Genomic DNA, 23,055 nt, shown 5'->3' on the forward strand with positions numbered 1-23,055 from the left:
CCCTGCATGACATTGACACATTTCACTTGTTAATAAAAAATCTGGACAAGACTATGAACCCAATTGATAAGAACTTTGTAATGCCTTTGAATTTGTCATTAAGAGACTGATTAATGATAATTTACCGGAGAATCAGCAAGGTTGATTTGGTGATGCAATTAATACACTGTGATTGCAGTTGTACAATAATGTCTCAAATCTCAATACACTGAACTAACTTAACTGCCTCAGTTGCTAAAGCCTCAAAACCTTATATGGCTGTACTCATTTTGATAATGGCAATGTGCTATTCCCCAATTGCTGAGTCATTGTGATAATTGTGAAGTTAATTAGTTAGTCCATTAGATAGTTAGCTAGAAGGGGATTCAAAAGGATTGGAAAATCAAGGTAGGTAGGGATTCATTCTGTACAATTGATTGTTTAAGAATTAAAGAAGAGATTCTCTGTGAAGGAAAAAAACTTGGGTAGTATTTCATTCTCCATTTTCTTCAGTTTTTTCAATTATACATCTTCATTTGTTTAGCTCTTTCTGTTAATTCTCCATGTTCTTTCTTTGGAATCCTATAGGTTATACTTATATTACTTAAGGTTTCACATCTAATATGTGAACTGTCATAATCAATTTTGTTCCATTTCTGTTTGTTTCTTTTACTATTGATCATGTTTAAAGAAAAGTAGATCTAAACATCCTCAACATACTTGATACATGTTTTGCCCTCCGTACTTTCAGTTTTCATTCTTAGAAAACTATCTTCAAGTTGAGTAGCATTTACATATACTGGTTTATTCTTTTCAGTACTTAAATATGCTAGACATGCTTATTGATCAAGTATGTTAGATATTCTTTTTATTTACATATACTGGTTTACATATAGCATTTACATATACTGGTTTACATATACTGGTTTATTGATAATCTTAGTTTCTGCTTTTTAATTTGAATAGAAACATTGGCCTTGCTACTCATGCAGCATTGATCAGGAAACTGTTGAAAAGATTAGAGTTGGGATCAAAGAACAAACAGAAATCACTGTTCATTTTATCAGAGGTAAATAACCTGTCTTGGTTGATATATGTAGCCTCTTGAATATTAAGTTTCTTCTAGCTTTCAGCTGATTGCATGAATATTCAGTTATAAAGCTCATCAATTGGTACTTTTACAATTATCTGATGAGTATTATTTTTTAATAGATGGCTAAGAGGAAGAGCCAAGGGCGCAGGAAATCACATGTTGCTGGGAGCTCCCATGATGCCACGGAGGATGTTGAGGATCGCCACACAGCCCCGGATGATGTTGAGGATCGCCACAGACGGCTGCATGCTTCTTTTCGTAGAGTCAGAGGCAGATTTGGTGAGGACCAGGATGTTGGTGGGACATCAAATGAGGAGCGTCGAGACCCTTGTGAGATGATTCCTGAGCCTTCTCGTCAGACGACTCCCGAGCCTTCTCCGCCTTCTCGTCAGATGACTCCTCAGAGTTCGGCAGAGAGTGAGCATGAGGTTGATGTGGAGCATGAGGTTAATGTGGAGCTTCAGGTTGATGTGGAGCCTGAGGTTGGTGTGGAGCTTGAGGGTGATGCTGGAGCACGACGGGATGAGGTGCCAGTCCAGACAGAGGCACCGTTTCCAGGGGGCCTGATGATCTGTCACTGTTGGTCCGTTACCCACATCACGTTGCGCCGTGTCTGTGGCATCATATTATAGGCACCGACCCGCGTTACCCCGATAGAGGTGTGTTGAAGTTTGCCAGCGCTGGGATGAAGCTGGCAAAGCTGACATGTGAGGGCGAGGGAGACGATATGAGCGCTGTTCGTCAGCGTGTGGAGGGGACCGGACTCTATCCGCTCTTCAGTTGCACCTATCTGGAGATAGACACACCCCTTCTATCTGCCCTCGTCGAGAGATGGCATGAGGATACCAGCAGCTTCCACATGCCATTCGGGGAGATGACCATCACCCTGGATGACGTGTCATCTATACTTCATTTGCCGATGGGTGATAGGTTTTATACTCCCGGACAGGCCAGCAGAGAACAGGCAGCGGAGACCTGTGTTCTGCTCTTAGGAGGGGTAGCCACGGACTACATCATGGAGTTTAAGGCGGTGAAGACCATTGGCTTGCGATTCGGGTTCTTGCAGACTCTTTACACTAGGGCTCTTGCTGGTTAGTTGTACTGTATACTTAATTTATTTGCAACTATTATATGTGAATTAAATGATTAATGGTTTCTTTGTTGTACTTTAGAGCATCGGCATGACCATGCAGCACGGATGTGGCTACTTCACCTCCTCGGCTCGACCTTGTTTGCGAACAAGAGTGGAGGACACTACACTTCTGTCCATTGGATCGGCATGCTGCAGCACCTTGATCGGGTGTCAGAGTATGCGTGGGGCGCCATTGCACTAGCTACACTGTATGATGCACTTGGTCATGCCTCACGGAGGAAGACCAAGCAGATGAGCGGTTGTTCTTCCCTCCTGGTAGCTTGGGTGTTTGAGCACTTCCCACCCACCATTATTCAGCGGATTGAGGTCCCCGAGTACACGGAGGACCAGCCCAGAGCGTGCAGGTGGATGGAGTCCCGGGCTGGGCATGCTGGACTGATGGAGAGGCGAGTAATCTTCGATGAGATGACGGCAGAGGACATCATATGGACACCGTATGAGGAGCACAGGAGTCACAGAGAGCTGGACGTCCGAGCTTTATACTCAGGCTACATCCGGACTCCCATCCGGACGGCCGTGCGACCTCATCTTCCTGAGCGTGTGATGCGGCAGTTTGGGTACGTGCAGCCTATCCCGCGACACCCATCTGTTGTGATGGGCATGAGTTCTGCTGCGGAGGTCGTTGATGCAGCATACCAGGATTATGAGCCACACTTGATTCCAGGGGGGGTCCCTAGTATAGTGGATGGAGCGGCAGTAGATGATTACCTGGACTGGTACACCGGTGTATCTCACCGGTTCATCATCCCGGATGAGAGTAGGGCCGATCTCAGTGCTGTGGTAAGTGTGAACTTAATTTTCTTTATGCATTTGTGGTTTTGTGTATGCGGTTTACTAACATGTATATTGATTTATTTTCAGGCTTCTTTGCATCGGGCCGTTGATTTGCTAGAGCAGGGACTTGAGGTCGACGACGGTCCCCCTAGAGATACACGCTCCCGCACTTTATTAGAGAAGTGCCTCACTGTCATCAGAGACTTGAGCAGGACCCAGGGCGTCACTTTCGTTGGTGTACGAGGAGGCAGAGGTCGAGGCAGAGGAGGAGGCGGAGATAGAGGAGGTGGCAGAGGCGGAGGCAGAGGTCGTAGGGGTAGGGTGGGTCGTAGGGGCAGGGGGCAGTGACATTATTATTATGTGTACTTTTATCGCACTATTAGTTTATACACGCTTTATTATCGGTCTGTACTTTTATCGCATTATTAGTTTGGATTTCACATTATCACGCTTTACTTGATTTGATTACATTTTTATCTCTTTTTAAATCAGGTAAAATAACAAACAAAATCCAATGGGAAGTGAAATAACGCACATAATCCAATTGAAGCAAAATAACGTACATAATTCAAGGGACGCAACATAGCCTACATAATCCAGGTCAAGGATTTTTTAAAGTTGCAAATAATTCAAAATTAGCCAAATAACATTAATCAATCTTCTGTAATGTCGGTGAATGTTTCAGATGGAGGTCCACAGTCACTGGAGAATACCTGTGAAAATTCACATAAACGAAAATTGAGATGTGTAAAAATCCACAGTCACTTTTATTTTAATTATATATGTGTAAAAAAGATTTCCATACCTTAACTATGTTGGGCAATGTTATGTTCAGGTAACAATTAGATTTTCTAGGAGAAAACACAGCTACCTAAAAGCAAAAAAGGAAGAAATAATGTTCAACTTGTCTAAAGAAGTAGAAACAATAGTCAAGTCGGTTAGAAATAATAAACCTTCTGGATAAGCATAACAGATCCAACATTTATGTCCTTCGCGAATTCGCTTTCAGTGAAAACCTTGTGATGGACACTAGCACCGACAGTGCCCGTAGGATCCTGAAACTCAAACCCATATGGCATTGACAGAGGACATTTAAATACCATGACATTGATGAAAAAGAACGCGGAAGATGGAAATACCTTCAGGGTAACTGACACATCGCCGAATCCGTTTGGCGTGCATGATTTGATAACTGTGACGATGAGATCGACCCTTTCTAGATGGTGAGTGATTGAACCCAGAGGAGTTGCAGATCCGCCTAATTGCAGGGCTGAAAGCCAAGCATTGGAGTGAAAATCGGGATCAGTGTCGTGACCGTCTTCGACGACGCGCCTAACAAATTGTTGGGTTGGAATGAGGTGTCCGTCGGTGGTGGAGCTGCGTTGAATCATGGCGGCCTGGACAACACCAGCAGGGCCGGGAATGAGAGGACGAGAACTTGCAGAAGAGTTGCCTCGGAGTTTGCAAGGGCGGATGAAGGTGGGCAAATCTTGTTCCATTTTGATTTTGAAGGTTTCGTTGAAAGAATGAAAGGAGAGGATGAATACAAGAAAGCTTAAATCAAGCAAATTTATAGATGAAGGAGTAATGGGGTTGGTTGTTGTTGGTGGTTGATAGTAATTAGGTTGGCTGTGGTTGGATGAGAGTAATGAGGTTGGTTGTGGTTGGTTGTGGATAGTGATGGAGAGACTTAAAATTAAAATGAGAAAAAAAATTAACGTTCGGATCCCCAGATTCCGAAGTTGTTCGGATCCTATAAATCCGAACTGTCTCGGAAACCTAAATGTCGAAGATTGTTTAAACTTGGGGGTGCCAAATTTAAGTATATGACACGGAAATGGAAAGGAGTCGTCCGAAAGATTTCGGACTCCGTAGTTCCGAAGTACTTCGGAAACCAAAGTTCCGAAATTTGCTTAACTAGTTAAAATGACAGTACCAGAAACAATGCAGGCAGAATCACAAGTTCTCATAACCAGCTACATTGCAGGGCAGAAACAGATAAAATGCACATGAGAAATAGTTTAATACTACATCATAATACTTTGAACTTCTAATTAGTTGTACATATGTCATTGCTACAAACATCAATCCTAGTCTCAATCTTCTCCAAGGTCTATAAAGACATTCTCTTGAGGACCACCCGTAGGATCAATCCAAGCATTCAATTCTGCCGTAAATGTAGCCAAACGCGCCGCATACGGGAAGATCCATTGGTCGGTGGGTTCTTTGGCCAAAAACGGCCATTGGGGAGCTATTGTTGGCATAGGATGTCCCGGCTTAAGCTTGAGCTACATTTGAGAGTATAGCAATAAAGTTAGATAAGAACAAAGTGGCTGAGTACAAAGTATACTAATTTAACGTGACAAGCGAGTGTAAGGTACTTCATAAAAGTTATACCTGAACAAAGTGGTTGGTGACGTGACCAACTGCTATAACGGGATGTACTTCCGGTGGGGCGCCTCCTCTCAATGGCAGATAAGTGTAACAACCTTTTAGTGAAATGGAGATGAAGACAACTTGCAACCTCGTAGCAATGAGGTACCCCATCTCCGGTAGAGACATCCACTTGTCTTCCGTTGCAATTGTACCAATCGGAAGGATGAGACGATTTTGTAGAGACTGAACTCTCTCATAACCAAATATGTTGCTATAGTAAGCGGTATTCTCTGAGAGTTCTACAAGCAACTCTTCCCTAATCAAAGGCCAACCGTCTTGACCTATGTCGGGTCTGAACAATGCAGCAACTGATCTATAACCACAATTACCATCTGCAATAACATCTATGACTTTTTCTATATATTGATGGAAGAAAGATGGCAAATCATCCAAGTATATGCTGGTGGAGGACTGCTTGCTCTTCTTAGACTTCTTGCTTCGAGGACAAGAGACTTTGTTAGGTGTTGGCTTGAGGCTATTGTTAACATGTTCCCAATAACAAGGATCACGTTGTAAGGATGGTTTTTGTTGACTAGGTGGTTTACTCTCCATAGCCTTGGACGAGCGCTTGGGCTTTATCTTCACTTGAGGAGGACACAGTGAACTACTAGAAGGACAATATAGCTCTTTTACCTTCCTCCTTAGCATACTTTGGCCCGCAACATCCAAAGTGTTGAAATAAGCGGTCAAGCCATCAATCTCTGACTTGAGGTCTCCATGGTTTGAGGCTTGACTCCCAATGGGTACATGGTCCCAACCAAGTATCTTCCAGAAAGTATGGATTGCCTCATACGGAATTCTATCATAACTATGAAGTGCACACGCACAAGGAAGCCCATGGGTAACTTGGAACACGCATCCACAACCATCACGCATCACTCTGTTCTGTTCATCTTCCATGAGTTGCATGGCCTTTCTGGACACAAATCCCCTGATATTTGTATACATGGGCGACTTGAAACGATGTTCTACAAGGTTGATACTGCGCTCAAATGATGCCTTGATTTCATTGTGTCGTACAGTGGTCAACCTATCCACTGCATCCCACGAGGCGCACAAGTCACCTCTGCCGTCTTTCAGCATCCTCTTCAAGGTTGAGTGTGCACTTTCAGCCCTGCATACAAAAGATCATACTCTATCAATTTCTGGTAATAAAGCAAGACAATGAAATGAAAAAAATATCACAACCAATAAAGTGTGCATTGTACCTGTTGCTCGTTGTTGTTCCAAAATGCAATACAGAATTGGTCCACGCACTCACAAATTTCTCCTTGTGCTTTAACCATGTAGTAGAAATGTAGGATATGAAATCTGGGAAGTCCTTACACATGACACACATTTCCTTCCATTCCTCATCAAATTGTTCCACTGTTTCAGCATATATCAGGCATTTCCAGTTCTCCATCACTGAAAGGGCAAAATCATCCGTGCCAATCAACACTTTGCACTTTGCCTCCACATTCTTGTTTATGTGGAACCGGCATAATAAATTGGTACAATTGGGAAGACATTGCTTAACAGCACTCAGTAAAGCCAAATCTCTGTCAGTCACAATCACTTGAGGTAATCTGGCATCATCGGCAATAAGAGACTTCATGCACTCCAAGGCCCAAACATAGTCAATTGTGTGCTCCCTAACTATGTAGCAAAATGCTATGGAGAAAGTCAACCCCGTAGAAGTGAGACCAACCATTTCAAGCAAGGGGATCTGATATCTGTTTGTCTTGTACGTGCAATCCATGATGACCACATGAGGGAATGTGTTGAAGAGTCTGACCGCATCAGGATGAGCCCAAAAGAGATCCCTAATCTCACTTGAATCAGCTTGTTGCCTTTCAAAGTGAACATACTTGGCTTCTACCAACTTCTTCATCAAATGTTGCATTTCTGTCAATGGTCCCCTCTCCTCTTTTTTAAACCTTTTGTTGCAACTGTAAACTTGAGTGATTGTAGTCAAGTTACTTGGATTGTTTTCCTTCAATGCCGCTAGTATTTGTCTCGGTGGAGTCCAAGTACTAGTCATGGTGCCCACAAGCCCCTTCTCTTCCTCTGTTAGTCGACCAACGTAGGGGTGGCCAACTAGTGATTTAGCTGGTTCATGGTTGTGTTTACCATCCATCACTTTCAGCCACCACATTCTATCACCCTTCGTAGGTCGTCCTTTGAGATTAAACTTACAATCAGTCTTTTGTGATGCGGTCTTTTTGTACTTGAATGTATTCGGGTCCTTGTATGGCCTGTAAATACCATGCTTCGCACACTTAATAGTAACAAATACCTTTCCTCCACTTATAGCATAGTCAGACCTTGCAATCACCAGCACATAACCATTCGCCTTTCCAACATTCTTAGCCCATTGTTCAAGCTCATCACGAGTATCAAATATCTGTTCAATGATAACATATTGCTTTAGAAATAAAACATCCTACCAACCATCACTAATTATTCAATGATCATCACATCATTTTCCAAATACATAGTAGTATGTTCCAACAAAAATTATTCAATGAATACCTGGTCAGTTGTAAATAAATGTGTGGCGTCCACGCTTATACGAGGGGGCACCCACGGAATGATATTGCTAGGAGGCTCAACATTCCCAGAACCGCATGCGGCATCGCATGCGGCATCAACCAGTAAATCTTCTTCATATAGGTACGGTTCAGTCATTCAGCCTGCATGTAACAAACTGCAACTGGTTAACTACTTCGGACATTGGGATTCCGAACTAGTTCGGATACAGACAATCCGAACTCGTTCGGATACAGACAATCCGAATTCATTCGGATACAGACAATCCGTATCAAGCTCGACAGCATCAGAATACAAGCAAACAATGGTGGTGCAAAACGAACTTCCAACAAACAACAATGAAATGTAACTACAATGATAAGTAAAGCAGGATATGAAGGGGGAGAGAAATGAAACTTACCAGAAGGAACTTGGTAGCAAGGTGGAACTTGGAAGGAGATGGTGGTTGAGGGTGGAGCAAGTGGAACTTGGAAGGAGATGGTGGTGAGGGGGAGGAAAACAGACGTGGAGGAAGAAGAGGAAGAGTGGTGGTGGTGGAGTTTTTTGAATCTGATTGTAATGGGGGGGGGGTGGTGATGGGGTTGGTGGTGGATGAGTAATGGTGATGGAGTTGGTGGTGGAGGAGTAATGGTGCTCAAAAGGTGGCAGTGTGCGACAGGTTTTCGGATTCAACGAATCCGAAGTACTTCGGATTGTACGTTTCCGAATTATGTCTGTCATTTAAGTGTCAGATTCAACAAGATATTATTCGAAACTTTGGATTCCGAAGTGTTACGGATACCCGGTGTCCGAAAGGGTAGTTCTGGCATTTTTTAAAAAATCTGGGGTGCCATTTCTAAGCCCTGGGGTGCCAAATCCAGAGCTCTGCAGCAACTTCTTCCAACACTATAGCCAAGTGCGACCAATTTTACTTGTGTTTTTTGAAGGGAAAGTCTTAATATCAATACAATATAAGGTCTAAAAGGTTATTTGGAAGACTTGGCCATGAGGTGAAATTGAAAATTTAGAGATAATGTGGCTAAGTTGGAAGCTCATTCAAGGAGGCTTATTGGATATATTATGCTTAAGATAATGGTCGAAGCTCAAATGCAAGCATGCTTTTAAAAAGGTGGTTCGAAAGGAGTTATGAAAACGTTATAGCTCAAGCTTCTAGTTAGTTCAAGACCGGATTACTTAAGTATATTCGAAATCATGGGACTCACACAAAGTTTAGTTTCTTTTCCGTTAAGGTTGGTTGCTTGAAGTCATGTAAAGACACGTACTCACATTAAAGAGCACTTACCCACGTTCGGGAGAGTACTGGCCCACGTTTTAGATGAATTAATGGATTCGAGGTACTGATGAGTCTGAGACACAGTTGAAGAGTTCGAGCTTCATTTAGAAGCCAAATGGTTGGAGTCGATTAGAAAGGTATGTTTTGTTTTAACTCCATATGTATGTTTTATTTAGCCGTTATTTTTGTCAGTACTAGAAATAACATTTAGTAATTTGGGTGTACATCATGCTACAGAGCACTCGTAAAAGCCTTAAGTATACTATTACACAATGTCAACTAGGAATCACAGGTAAACAATTACCCCCTTTTATCATTTCATATAATTTAATATAGTTTTGAAATTCTCATTTACCATGAACGAATGTGCAACACAATGTTGATATGTAAATAAGTAACACAAGAAAGGGGGGGTTTGAATTGTGCTCTTAAAAATTACTTGTTAAAACTTTAGTTTATGAAAAGAAGATAAGTTCTTAAGAAAATTGTTCTGGTGACTTTTCAAAAACTGTTTAGTGCAGCGGAAGTAAATAAATAAAGCAGAACGATCAGCACACAGGAATTTATACTGGTTCACCCTAAACGATTGGGCTACGTCCAGTACTTGGCCACCACCAAGATTTTCACTAGCAAGTATCAAGGACTTCTCCAATACAAGTATTAGACAGGACTTCTCCAAGTATTATCACGGACTTCTCCAAGCATTGTACAGGACTCCTCCTAGTATTATCACGGACTTCTCCAAGTATTGTACAGGACTCCTCCTAGTATTATCACGGACTTCTCCAAGTATTGTACAGGACTCCTCCTACAATCAACAAGATTGTTTGGCTCTACAAGAAATCTCTTCTCAAAAGAGTTGGTGTAGACAATTTATGGCACTGGAACTCTCAAGTGTTTTGGGTTCTGAAAGGACGTTGGAATACACAAGAGTTCAGAATCTAAGAGAGAAGTAAGAGAAGAGGTTTGACTCTTTTAAGGTTTGGTATTCTCTCTTGATTTAGCAGAGGTATGAGATCGGATTTGACTCTTAGGAATTCTGCTGTGAGCTTTTAATGCTTTGAAGAATGTTTTGATAACTGCTCTGAGTTCTTTCTTTTCTTGCAATAAATTTCTCTTCTTGTGTTCTTCAATCTTCAGATATGTCCTTTATATATGATCTTGCTAGTTGTGTAGCCGTTGAGACACAAAATCTGGCCGTTGTTTGTAGCCGTTGTGAGTGTCATCTAACCATTGATTCAAATCTCCGGTTGGTAACTTCATTAAATGCATGCTGCTATTCAAAACTATCCTTTAGCCAAAAAGGTGTACTTTGTCAGCTAGTAGGTGGTGATAGCTTTGGGCTACTTTGCAGAAGAGAGACATTTTGGAAAAGTGATGTTGACGTGTTGTCCTTTTTCCTCTTCATTGGTCATCGAGACTTCTCTCTTCAAAGATAAATCAGTTTGCACGTGACCAGATTAGTTTCCTTCTGACTGGAGCATGGGGCAAATAGTTGAGATACAATTTTGACTTTCCCGCTCAAAGACTTCTTCTGAAATTCTGAGGTATGACGTGGCATAGAACGATACAGAATAAGTGTCTTCCTTGTTTACTGGACGATGCGGTCATATCTTGCGTAAACTTCTTTTTCCTTATAAGGCTTAGACATATTCGTTGAAGCATGCGACCTTATAATATATATTTCCTGAAAAATATCATTAACATCTGGAATAAGATTTTAGTATAGAAAGGTATTTATAAAAATTGTTAGGATCAAAATAAGATTGAAACACGTTGTAACACGTTTGAACTTAACAATCTCCCCCTTTTTGATAATGACAATTTTTATTGAAAAGGATAATGATCAAGAGTAAAAAGAATTTATGCTCCTCCTAAATTGGGTAATATAAAAGTTAAAAAAAAACTTTTCAAATCATATTACTCCCCCTGAGTTGTATTACTCCCCCTGAGTTGTATAAAACTTTAGTGTTAGGTTAAGGAAACAACCTTGAACTTGATCTTAAACTTTTCTATAATTCCTAATTCCTATTTTCTCCCCCTTTGGCATTATTAAAAAGAAAGGGAAAAGAATTTAGAAAGGTATAATATGCATAGTAAATATGGCAAACGTTAGTTATAAAACGATAAGCATAACTAGTAAACATGGCAAACGTTAGTTATAAAACGATAAGCATAACCAGTGAGCAATTGTCTGAAAACATAAAAGTAAAAGCGAATTGTTCAGGATAGAGAGTTGGCCATTAGCCAAAGCGTGTCAGCAGCTGATCGATTTTCTGAGCAAGAGTCATGAACTGCTGGTTGATGTGGTCACGGTGGTCTTCAAAGTCTTCTCTGGTGACAAATTGAGTCGCCACGACTTGAGCACTTGAGCTTCCACCTTCAGTCTTGAAATCAGCTTGAAGTCCCTCAGATTCATCTTCTTCTTTTCCATCAGCAGAACTGTTCAGTTGTGACTCTGTATCATCTGCCTCTTCAAGCATCTTCCCCTTTCCTTTGTCAGTGATGACTTTCTCAGAATGAGGAACAACTTCAGGAATGTGAGTGGGTAGGAGTACAAACACCCAAGTTCCAAATTTCAGTGAGAGCGCGGAGGTCCGATTCATGAGAGAATATGGCAGAGTACCAACATATCCCTCAGAGACACTCAATTTCCAGAACTCTGGATCAGGAACTTTGCAAGCTTGAAGTTGGAACAAGTAGTTGTCACCCTTTTGTCGTTTCCATGTGATGGAGAGCTGATTGCTTGAAGACTTGTCAATCTTTCTTGCCAGAAGGTTCAAGTAGCTTTTGAACGATCCCTTGGTAGTCCTCAAGGTGCGTCTGCGTTTGATAGCAGAGGACACTAGCGTCTGAAGACGCCTCTTTCTTGCTTGAGAAAAATAGAGAACAGTACCGGATCTGCTTGCCTTCTTAGTGGTTGCTTCCGTGAACGGTTTGAGAGTAGAAGTCATATGCTCATCGGCACTCAATGACTTAGGCAAAGATTGAACAAGTTGGAATGCAGAGGCATTCTCTTGTGCACCGACAGTTTGGTCAGTGATGAAAGCAGTGTCCATGGTAGGGTTTGGTTGAGATGTGGGTGGTTCATTTGTTGTTTCAGTCAAGGGTTCATTGAGGTTCGTGTTTGGTGGGAGTTTTGGCAATGGTTCAGTGTGGTGTTGTGAATGTGTTGGAGAGGAGTGTGGTGTTTGAGTATTGTCAACAAACAGTGAATCCAGAAATTCTTTGTTTGACATTTCAGAAGGAATTTCTTGATAAGGTAAAAGAGAGTTTGCTAACCTTGTGTGAAGGACAAGGTCCTCATCAAAGAAGGGCTCCTCAGGTTCAGCAGAGAGAATCTTCCTTTTCCGATATGCAGGTTGTGGTTCAACAGTAACTTGAGGTTCTTCGAATTGCTTCCTCAATCTCTTTAGCTTTTTGGGTGCAGCCTTCTGGACAGGTGGAGAACCTTTTCCTGATCTGGTTCTTGAAGCGATGGGGTTGGATTGAGACTGCAATGGTTCACCACTCTTCACAATCTTGATTCGAACAGACTGTTCTTCCTCGTCCTCAGGGAACCGTGCGATGCGGAGAGATGCAGGAACAGTTCTCTTGGACGGTTCCTTCTTTGACACATCGGACAGTTCTGTCAGATTTTTCTTCCTTTTCTGGACAGTCTGTTCATCAGATACCTTTTCTTTTCCTCTGGTGTTTTTCCTCGTTCTGGGCAAGTATTCTTCAGGAACTTCAGAGGCATCAAAGGGAATGTGCATTTTGCTCACATCTCCCAGTCTGATCGGTGAAGGAAAGATCACATCTTCATTCAAGCGATCCTCTGATTCCAGAAACTCTTTGATAACACCTTTCTTTTCGAGAATAACAGTCAGCAGCGAGCCAAAAGGAAGGTATCCTTGGCTTTTCTCCAGATAGTTGATCAAGTAGTTCCACATCAAATGTGCAGGGTTAATTTTCACTCTTTTCAAGATCTTGTACAATGCGTACCTTGCATGAGCATTTACATAATTTCTTGCACCATCCTTTGGTAAGACAACCTTGCTAATCACAGCATTGTTGAACTTGACATCATCAATGAGATTGCCCACTTCCACAGTCAGTGGTTCCTCTTGGTTCTTCCAGATGCACTTCCAGTCATCAACTTTTGCAAACCAATTTGGGGAATATTTTTCACCAACTTCCAGCTTCACATTCAGTGCTTCAGCCATGTCGTTGAGAGTCACTAAGATGATCTTGTCATTTACTTTGGACTTAATGACTTGTCTGTGATTTATCACAACGGCACAGTCATAAAATTCCTTTACCAAAGGCACATACACTTCCCGCTGAGCCATGGTGTACACGGTCTCCCAGTCCTGATGAAGTAAGTCTGCAAGCCCAGCCATCTTCACGAAGGCAAACACCTTCAGATCAAAGTACCTTGGGGACACAAGAGAGTTGTCACCCAGTTTCTCAGTTTTCACGGCTCCAACCTCCTGGAGTTGAACAGAGCGTTGGCGGTTGATCCTCTCTGTTCTCCTCTGGATGATCTCCATTTCTTCAGCAGAGTAAGGTGTTTTACCACCTTTCTTGGATTGGGCCTTAGATTTGGAAGGGGCTTTGGAAGAGGTAGCAAGAACTCCGGCCATTTGGGAATGAGAGAAAGTTTCAGAGAAGGCTTAGGGTTTCTTGGAAGAGAGAGAGAGTAAGTGTCAAATGAAGTGAGGTGAAAGAGAGAGAAGGAAATCTTTTGGATATATTTGATTTGGAATAAGGAATGGCAGTTTTGGATGGTGTGCAGATGGCGGTTTTCTTTTCATGAGAGAGAAACTATTAAACAATTGAGTAGTTGAGACCACGCGCGTTAAAAGTAAGAGAGATAACTGCTTCGCATTTAATGTGATGGGACCTTTCAAAGTTCACTGTTGTAGCACGTGCAAGAGTAATGATGCATTGAACTAAACGATGTCTTTGCCAGCTGTTAACCAAACGATATAGATTTCCTGAGAGCAACTTCATTGAACGGAGAGTTGTTGAACGATATGATCTACTGGTTGAACAGTGAGGAGACAGAACAGTGCGGATGTCCTTCGAAGAACGAAACCTGCAAAATAGAAACCTTTGTTTCCATACCTTTTATTGAGCAGAGTGCATATTTATCCTTGTTCTTAGATCTGAGAATCTGCCTTCTAAAAGAGGTTTCGTGAGTATGTCAGCAAGTTGATCTTCTGTGTGTATATGAGATATATCAATGTTTCCCTTTGCCACAAGGTCTCTAATGAAATGATGTTTGATCTCAATGTGCTTTGTTCTTGAATGCTGAACTGGATTCTTGGCAATATTGATGGCACTTGTGTTATCACATAAAAGAGGTATCTTGTTTTCATGAATGTTGTAATCCTCAAGTTGATGCTTTATCCATAGGAGTTGTGTACAACAAGAACTTGCTGCCACATATTCAGCTTCAGCAGTGGATAAGGAAATAGTGCTTTGACGTTTACTTGTCCAGGATACTAAACAGTTTCCTAAAAAGTGACATCCTCCACTAGTGCTTTTCCGTTCAACTCGATCACCAGCATAATCCGCATCACAAAATCCCTTCAACCTGAAATCTTCACCTTTCTCATATAATAGACCAAGATTAGCAGTACCAATTAAATATCTAAAGATTCGCTTAACAGCACTAAGATGAGATTGCTGTGGGTTTACCTGAAACCTTGCACATAGACAAACGCTAAACATTATGTCTGGTCTGCTGGACGTTAAATAAAGAAGTGAACCAATCATCCCTCTGTACGATGTTGGGTCAACTGGTGAACTTTCATTACTTTTGTCCAGAACAGTGTTGGGATACATAGGAGTACTCATCTCATTTGACTTGTGCATGTTGTATTTCTTGAGCATATCCTTTATGTACTTGGACTGATGTATGAAGATCTTGTCTTTCTCTTGCTTGATTTGAAGTCCTAGAAAGAATTTCAGTTCTCCCATCATACTCATTTCAAATTCACTTTGCATGAGAGTAGAAAATTCTTTACACAGTTTATCGCTAGTTGCACCGAAGATGATATCATCGACATACAATTGTACAAGGATGTAGTCGTCCTTCAATTGCTTCCTGAAGAGGGTGTTGTCAATCTTTCCTCTTGAAAAACCATTCTTCATGAGAAAGTTGCTTAGTCGATCATACCAAGCCCTTGGGGCTTGTTTTAAACCGTACAGAGCTTTCTTCAACCTGTACACGTAGTCTGGAGTGGATGGTTCTTCAAAGCCTGGAGGTTGCTTCACATAGACTTCCTCTTCAATTACTCCGTTCAGAAAGGCGCTTTTGACATCCATTTGATATAGCTTGATGGAATGTTGACATGCAAAAGCTAGGAGTATCCTTATTGCTTCAATTCTTGCAACTGGTGCGAACGTTTCAGTGTAGTCAATTCCTTCTTGTTGGTTGTAACCTTGTGCTACTAGTCTCGCTTTGTTTCTAGTTACTTTCCCATTTTCATCCATCTTGTTTCTGAAGACCCATTTAGTACCAATGATAGATTTTCCAGTTGGTCTTGGAACTAGGGTCCATACTTGACTTCGTTCAAATTGATTTAGTTCTTCTTGCATAGCCAGAATCCATCCTTCATCTTGTAGAGCCTCTTCAGCGTTCTTTGGTTCAATCTCTGAGATGAATGCGCTGTTTGATTCTTCTCTGAATGCTGATATGGTCTTTACTCTTTCTGATACACTTCCAATGATTTGCTCTGGTGGATGATCACTTCTGTACTTCCACTCCTTTGGAAGTGAGATTCCGCTTGAAGTCATGACTTGGTCAGACTGTTCAGGAATAGTACCAAGAGGTGACGGAGATTGATCTTCAGGAACTGATTCTGATGGTTGAGCTCTTGTTGTGTCGTCATCTGCTTCATCATGATCTGATAGGTCTAGATTGAGAAAATCTCTTTCTAAACGGTCAACGGTCTTGATTGAACTATCATCGAACTTGACATTGATAGATTCTTCAACAACTTTTGTTCTTGAGTTGTAAACTCTATAGGCTTTGGAGTGAGAAGAATATCCAAGGAGAATTCCTTGATCAGACTTATTGTCAAATTTTCCGATGTTGTCCTTGGTGTTGAGAATGTAACACTTGCATCCAAATGGATGAAAGTACGATACAGTTGGCTTTCTATCTTTCCATAGTTCATATGGAGTCTTTTTCAACATGGGTCGCATAGATATTCTATTCTGAATGTAGCATGCAGTTTCAATAGCTTCAGCCCAGAAATACTTTGGTAGGGAAGTTTCACTGAGCATTGTCCTTGCCATTTCTTGAAGTGATCTGTTCTTCCGTTCAGCTACACCGTTTTGCTGTGGTGTTCTTGGAGCTGAGAACTGATGGCTGATACCTTCTTGTGCACAGAATTTTTCAAAATCTTCATTCACAAACTCTCCTCCTCTGTCACCGCGAATGGCTGTGATGCAGTAGCCCTTTTCATTTTGAACTCTTTTGCTGAAGATCTTGAATGCTTGGAATGTTTCATCCTTGCTTCTTAGGAAGTAGACCCAACAGAATCTTGTGTAGTCATCGATAATGACAAAACAAAATCTTTTTCCAGAAACACTAGCTACCCTAGTGGGACCAAACAAATCCATATGTAAAAGGTCCAGAGGTTTGCTAGTACTAACAAAGTTTTTAGCACGACAGGAGGTACGATGCTGTTTGCTTTGAGTACATGCAGAACATGTAGCATCAGATTTAATAGATAGTTTTGGCAAACCACGTACTAAGTCATTACTTATGATTTTAGTAATGGTCCTTAAGGATGCATGCCCTAGCTTCCTATGCCAAAGCCATGTATTATCCTCTGATGATACTAGACAAGTTACATTTTGATTTGCTAGGTTTTCCAAGTTCGTCTTATATAGATTCCCTTGTCTCTGAGCTTCAAAGATGATTTTGTCATCGGAATCAGTAACACTACACTTCACTTTATTAAAGGAAACAGTGAACCCACTATCACATAATTGACTTATGCTAAGTAGATTATGTTTTAACCCTTCAACTAATAAGACATTATTAATTACTGGAAGAGGTTCCTTACCAACAGTACCTTCTCCAACAATGAATCCTTTTTGATTTCCACCAAAGGTTACAAATCCACCATCAGATCTAACTTGAATCTTGGGGAACATAGACTTTTCTCCCGTCATATGACGCGAGCATCCACTGTCCAGGTACCATTGTTGGCGTTTCCTTCGTTCTGTTAAGTAAATCTCATCAACTTCATCATCATCTGATCCATCTACTGAAGCCATGAGAGAGAATAGAGATTCTTCATCTTCTTCTTCTTCCTCGTCATCTTCAGAGTTGTTTTCAGAATCATCCCAGCCAGTTATCAAAGCTTTCTTCTTCTTGTAGAATGGTTTCCTGACAGGCTTTTTAGCTAGTCTAGGACAGTCTGGTTTGATGTGACCTGGCTTTTTGCATTCGAAACATGTAATGTTGCTTTTGTCTGCAGTTGAGGTGCTTTCACCTTTGTGTGGAAAGGATTTCTTTTTCTGACTTGATTCTCTTTTGTTGTCCTTCTTCAGGCCTTTTCCTCTTTGTTGTTTGATCCACATCTTTTTGAACTTTCTCTTGAACAGTGCTTGCTCATCAGCGGACAATTCTTCTGAGGAATCTTCTTCATCAGACATTTCTTTCGTCTGACTGTTTTTGGAGATGTTAGCTTTGAAGGCGATGCTTTTCTGCTTCTTTAGGCTTTCATCTTGAGAAAGTTCAATCTCATGAACCTTCAGAGATCCCAGGAGATCTTCAAGTTTTAGTGTGCTAAGATCTCTTGCTTCTTGGATAGCAGTAACTTTGGGTCTCCATCTTTTAGGAAGGCACCTCAGTATTTTTGTGATTTGATCAATGTGTGCGTATGTGCGATCGAGATTTCGAAGACCATTGATAATGGTTTGAAATCTTGCGAACATTTCATCAATGGTTTCATTTTCCTTCATTTTGAAGGTTTCATATTCAGCCACTAGTAAACTTACTTTGGCTTGACGAACATTTGCAGTACCTTCATAGGCAAGCCCTAGAGCTTCCCATACTTCTTTGGCAGTTGCGAGTCCATCAACTTTGTCCAACTGAGCTTTGCTTAAGGCACATAAGAGAAATAGTTTTGCCTTTGAATTGAGTTGATAGTCTTTGCGTTGAGCTTCTGTCAGCTGATCTTTCTTGATGGGTTCACCAGCGTCATCTTTATAGACGATGTTGCCATTTTCAATGATATCCCACAACTTGTAGTTTGAGGATTCTATGAAAAGTTGCATGTGCGTCTTCCAGTAGGGATATTCGGTTCCATCAAAGAAAGGAGGCTTGTTGGTGGATGAGCCCGTAGCGATAGCTTGATCATCTGCCATGGATCTTTACTCTACACCTGTTAAGATGTTAGTTCTAGAGCCTAAGCTCTGATGCCAATTGATATGTAAATAAGTAACACAAGAAAGGGGGGGGGTTTGAATTGTGTTCTTAAAAATTACTTGTTAAAACTTTAGTTTATGAAAAGAAGATAAGTTCTTAAGAAAATTGTTCTGGTGACTTTTCAAAAACTGTTTAGTGCAGCGGAAGTAAATAAATAAAGCAGAACGATCAGCACACAGGAATTTATACTGGTTCACCCTAAACGATTGGGCTACGTCCAGTACTTGGCCACCACCAAGATTTTCACTAGCAAGTATCAAGGACTTCCCCAATACAAGTATTAGACAGGACTTCTCCAAGTATTATCACGGACTTCTCCAAGTATTGTACAGGACTCCTCCTAGTATTATCACGGACTTCTCCAAGTATTGTACAGGACTCCTCCTAGTATTATCACGGACTTCTCCAAGTATTGTACAGGACTCCTCCTACAATCAACAAGATTGTTTGGCTCTACAAGAAATCTCTTCTCAAAAGAGTTGGTGTAGACAATTTATGGCACTGGAACTCTCAAGTGTTTTGGGTTCTGAAAGGACGTTGGAATACACAAGAGTTCAGAATCTAAGAGAGAAGTAAGAGAAGAGGTTTGACTCTTTTAAGGTTTGGTATTCTCTCTTGATTTAGCAGAGGTATGAGATCGGATTTGACTCTTAGGAATTCTGCTGTGAGCTTTTAATGCTTTGAAGAATGTTTTGATAACTGCTCTGAATTCTTTCTTTTCTTGCAATAAATTTCTCTTCTTGTGTTCTTCAATCTTCAGATATGTCCTTTATATATGATCTTGCTAGTTGTGTAGCCGTTGAGACACAAAATCAGGCCGTTGTTTGTAGCCGTTGTGAGTGTCATCTAACCATTGATTCAAATCTCCGGTTGGTAGCTTCATTAAATGCATGCTGCTGTTCAAAACTATCCTTTAGCCAAAAAGGTGTACTTTGTCAGCTAGTAGGTGGTGATAGCTTTGGGCTACTTTGCAGAAGAGAGACATTTTGGAAAAGTGATGTTGACGTGTTGTCCTTTTTCCTCTTCATTGGTCATTGAGACTTCTCTCTTCAAAGATAAATCAGTTTGCACGTGACCAGATTAGTTTCCTTCTGACTGGAGCATGGGGCAAATAGTTGAGATACAATTTTGACTTTCCCGCTCAAAGACTTCTTCTGAAATTCTGAGGTATGACGTGGCATAGAACGATACAGAATAAGTGTCTTCCTTGTTTACTGGACGATGCGGTCATATCTTGCGTAAACTTCTTTTTCCTTATAAGGCTTAGACATATTCGTTGAAGCATGCGACCTTATAATATATATTTCCTGAAAAATGTCATTAACATCTGGAATAAGATTTTAGTATAGAAAGGTATTTATAAAAATTGTTAGGATCAAAATAAGATTGAAACACGTTGTAACACGTTTGAACTTAACAAATGTTCAGGACATTGTGTAGGACATACTAACAACAACAAACAGAATTAAGCGTGCTATAAAGTTAACAAACAATAAAACAAAATAACACAAAGAATTAGTAACCCAGTTCGGTCCAACGTCACCTACGTCTGAAGGGTTTTCAACCAAGAAAGGATATCCACTATTAGTAGTTTAGGATCAACCGGTCTTATAAGAACACTCCTTGTTCATAAGCCTTACAACTAACCCAATTCGGTCCAACGTCACCTACGTCTGGAAGGTTTTCACCCAAGAAAGGATATCCACTATTAGTAGTTTAGGATCAACCGGTCTTATAAGAACACTCCTTGTTCATAAGCCTTACAACCTAAACGTTACCTAGTGTATTTCTACTTAGTACTCCCCTAAGTATGAGAACCCCTCTCACTTTCTCTCAAGAATCACTGCTCTAGTGATCGAATCACAAAGTACAATAAGGATGAAGAGATTTAAACTCAACGAAACACAACAACTCAGTGCTTTAGTTCACAAAGAAAGCACTAGAGTTGATTACAATAAACACACAATGGACTCACAAAGTAAACCCTAAAACAACAAAAATTTGTACAACAACTAGGGTTTCTTGCTCAATTAAATAGATGCTCTCCAGGCCTTGGTCTTCAACGGGCTGAGCATCAAAAGGTCCATGTAGACAAACAGGAACAAATCTTGAAAATATTTACTTCCATAAAAACCAAATCTCCCAGATTACTTGGTTCACACAGAATTAATCATATTTCCAAAATAGGTTAATTCACACAAAATCATAGAAGATATGCACACCTAAAACGCGTGAAATCACCACAGATCTTCAAACAAAATTCATCAAGTGAATCCTTCACGTACCGTTTCATAGGGTTATCTTTTTTATGGGTTTTGTTGGCCTTTGGAGTGTTTGGGGCGCTTTTTGTCGCTTTGCGGGTTTAGTGGTTTTTTTTAGTGCTGTTATTGCTGACTGGGTTGTTTTCTATGCTTGAGAGCTTTCAAGCATTTTATAATATATTTTTAACTTTCTAAAAAAAACGTACAGTGTAAGACCCAAGTTTTTAAGCTTATGCTAAGTGAAAAGAATCCTATTCACGATTAGGGTTGATGTATCGTGAAGGGAAACCTGAACAAGAGTTTACCAAATGAAATAAATTTATGAAGGAGAAAGTTCAGGAAAAGTCAAAGGATTGTATCGAAGTCGATAAAAGTTATAGCACGATTGTTATACGCTTAAACCTAGGTCAGAAACCCTAGTATATAGCTAGTTTTCACTTTAGGCACGATGGAAGTTAATTCCAAAAATCTTCAGAGAAATGTTAGAACTTCTCTTTTTCCATATATCACAATCGTTTCGAGGCGAAACTCTAGGATCTACGAACGTCCGATTCCAATCATCGGAAGTTTGCCGAAACTGAAACCCTGGTATTTCAAAACCCTAGAATCACCCGACAATGAAGACTTTTTCTATAAAGAGCTTCAAATGAATATTCTACACGCGCACACCCATTTCTCTTGATGATTTCAATCTTTCTTCAGAAGGAAGTTTTCCATTCCGACATCCGATGCAAAAAGCAACTTATCGGGTAAAATAGTTTTATACCGACTATGCTTTAGTTGCTAAAAATACAAGGAGACCTCATTTTAGTTTTGGAATTCTTTCGCCAAAACATATCTTAGAATTCACGGGGAATGACGCCGGAAAAATCAGATTCGCGAAACTTTCATTTTACCGCGTTTTGCCAACCTCTATATATAGCAAGAAAGGTGACAAAAATTGCAAAAACTCCTCCATTTTCTCTCCAAGGCCGCGAGCTCCATAGAAGGAAGAGGAAGAAGAGCTTTTCTTCAATTCTTGCTTGATCGTCGATCAATCAGTTGCTACTTCAAGGTTTCGAGGTATAGTCGCTAATCCTTACCTCCGATCGCTTTTTCCATAGCTTTTCTGTAGACTTTTCTGAGTTGATAGTTTATGGATTTTTGCAAAACTATCCCGAATCTTTCATTTCTGATTCTAAACCTCTTCTTTATGTGCCCAAGATCACTTCTGCCGGATTAGATTTTCCGTTATGTCGCCGGAATTCCGCCGGAATCAATTTTAGCCTAAAATACCCATTTTTGAAGTTTTTGAAGTAAAGCTTCAACCTTTAGGCTGAACACTATCGCCTTAGCTTAGTGCTAGTAGGATTAGTTGTCATAAACGTCGTTGGTGACGTCCCTGCAAAATTTGGTTTTTGGGATTTCAGTTTTGAAATTTCTAAGTTAAAAATCATGACCAAAATACCCCTGCGACAGTTTTTGATCCGATAATTTTTCCGAGTTCAGAATACCCTTAGTTACGGCTAATGATAGCATAGGAACCAAGTTTGATCGAAGAAAAATCGAGTCTCCTAATTGTGAAAAGTGGCCGAACCTATTAGGGGGGAGGAGGAAAATTTCCTTTTCCGAAAACTTGTCTTTCGCGCTAGATTATCGTACCTTAGAGTATAGATTACTTCGTGTAACCTTAGTAAGTATTGATAGCTTAGTTTCCGATAGATTTTGATTGATTTCTGTGGTTTTGTTCTAAAGGTGCTTTTGAAGAGTTTCCCGAGGAACAAGGCTTTGCTTGCGAGGAAGCGTTAGACGATCATTCTGGAGAACCTACAGGTGAGGGCTTCTCACTGAATCTCTAGTTAATGCTTAGGGTCGATGCTTTCGACATGGTTTACTGTTTATGCACTGGATTATGTGTGATTGGAAAATGTTTTCTGAGGCTTCGGCTGACAATGTAGATGATTCATCTACCGAATGTTTTTGAGATTGACTTACATGCTATGTGCTATGTGGGTAATATAGGATGTGTGGTGCATGCTTTATATGCTAAGTGCTAAGTGTTTATGATGAGATTTATTGATAAATGACATGTTGTTGACTGTGATGAGTTAATTATGCTGCTGCTATGAAATCTGAGTT

The 23,055-nt window shown here is 40.7% G+C and overlaps 5 protein-coding genes across 6 annotated transcripts; 2 read left to right on the forward strand and 3 right to left on the reverse strand.

Annotated features, from left to right (window-relative positions):
- The first annotated feature begins 805 nt into the window (after positions 1 to 805).
- LOC130712460 (uncharacterized) lies at positions 806 to 1,704 on the forward strand. Its single transcript, XM_057562291.1, has 3 exons — positions 806 to 829; positions 923 to 1,048; positions 1,192 to 1,704. Exons 1-3 carry the CDS (start codon positions 806 to 808, stop codon positions 1,702 to 1,704), a joined length of 663 nt encoding a protein of 220 aa, XP_057418274.1.
- On the forward strand, positions 1,535 to 2,872 carry LOC130712461 (protein MAIN-LIKE 1-like). Its single transcript, XM_057562292.1, has 3 exons — positions 1,535 to 2,163; positions 2,245 to 2,782; positions 2,857 to 2,872. Exons 1-3 carry the CDS (start codon positions 1,758 to 1,760, stop codon positions 2,870 to 2,872), a joined length of 960 nt encoding a protein of 319 aa, XP_057418275.1. The 5' UTR covers positions 1,535 to 1,757.
- Positions 2,873 to 3,091: 219 nt separating this feature from the next.
- LOC130715701 (uncharacterized) lies at positions 3,092 to 4,189 on the reverse strand. 2 transcript variants are annotated; one of them, XR_009011743.1, is made up of 4 exons: positions 4,139 to 4,189; positions 3,953 to 4,054; positions 3,805 to 3,870; positions 3,092 to 3,712 (listed from the first exon to the last, which is right to left on the reverse strand). XR_009011743.1 is itself a non-coding variant. In XM_057565816.1 (3 exons), exons 1-3 carry the CDS (start codon positions 4,100 to 4,102, stop codon positions 3,653 to 3,655), a joined length of 276 nt encoding a protein of 91 aa, XP_057421799.1. In that variant the 5' UTR covers positions 4,103 to 4,183; the 3' UTR covers positions 3,092 to 3,652. The 2 variants fall into 2 exon arrangements, 1 of the variants encoding a protein (XP_057421799.1); XM_057565816.1 differs by having other exon boundaries at positions 3,953 to 4,183.
- Positions 4,190 to 4,925: 736 nt separating this feature from the next.
- Positions 4,926 to 5,618, reverse strand: LOC130715699 (uncharacterized). Its single transcript, XM_057565815.1, has 2 exons — positions 5,397 to 5,618; positions 4,926 to 5,287 (listed from the first exon to the last, which is right to left on the reverse strand). Exons 1-2 carry the CDS (start codon positions 5,559 to 5,561, stop codon positions 5,096 to 5,098), a joined length of 357 nt encoding a protein of 118 aa, XP_057421798.1. The 5' UTR covers positions 5,562 to 5,618; the 3' UTR covers positions 4,926 to 5,095.
- Positions 5,619 to 5,691: 73 nt separating this feature from the next.
- LOC130712462 (protein FAR1-RELATED SEQUENCE 5-like) lies at positions 5,692 to 8,477 on the reverse strand. Its single transcript, XM_057562293.1, has 5 exons — positions 8,368 to 8,477; positions 7,950 to 8,124; positions 6,644 to 7,821; positions 5,778 to 6,549; positions 5,692 to 5,727 (listed from the first exon to the last, which is right to left on the reverse strand). Exons 2-5 carry the CDS (start codon positions 8,103 to 8,105, stop codon positions 5,692 to 5,694), a joined length of 2,142 nt encoding a protein of 713 aa, XP_057418276.1. The 5' UTR covers positions 8,106 to 8,124; positions 8,368 to 8,477.
- Between the last annotated feature and the right edge of the window lie 14,578 nt (positions 8,478 to 23,055).

This window comes from Lotus japonicus, chromosome 4, assembly GCF_012489685.1.
Source record: "Lotus japonicus ecotype B-129 chromosome 4, LjGifu_v1.2".
Lineage (NCBI taxonomy): Eukaryota > Viridiplantae > Streptophyta > Magnoliopsida > Fabales > Fabaceae > Lotus > Lotus japonicus.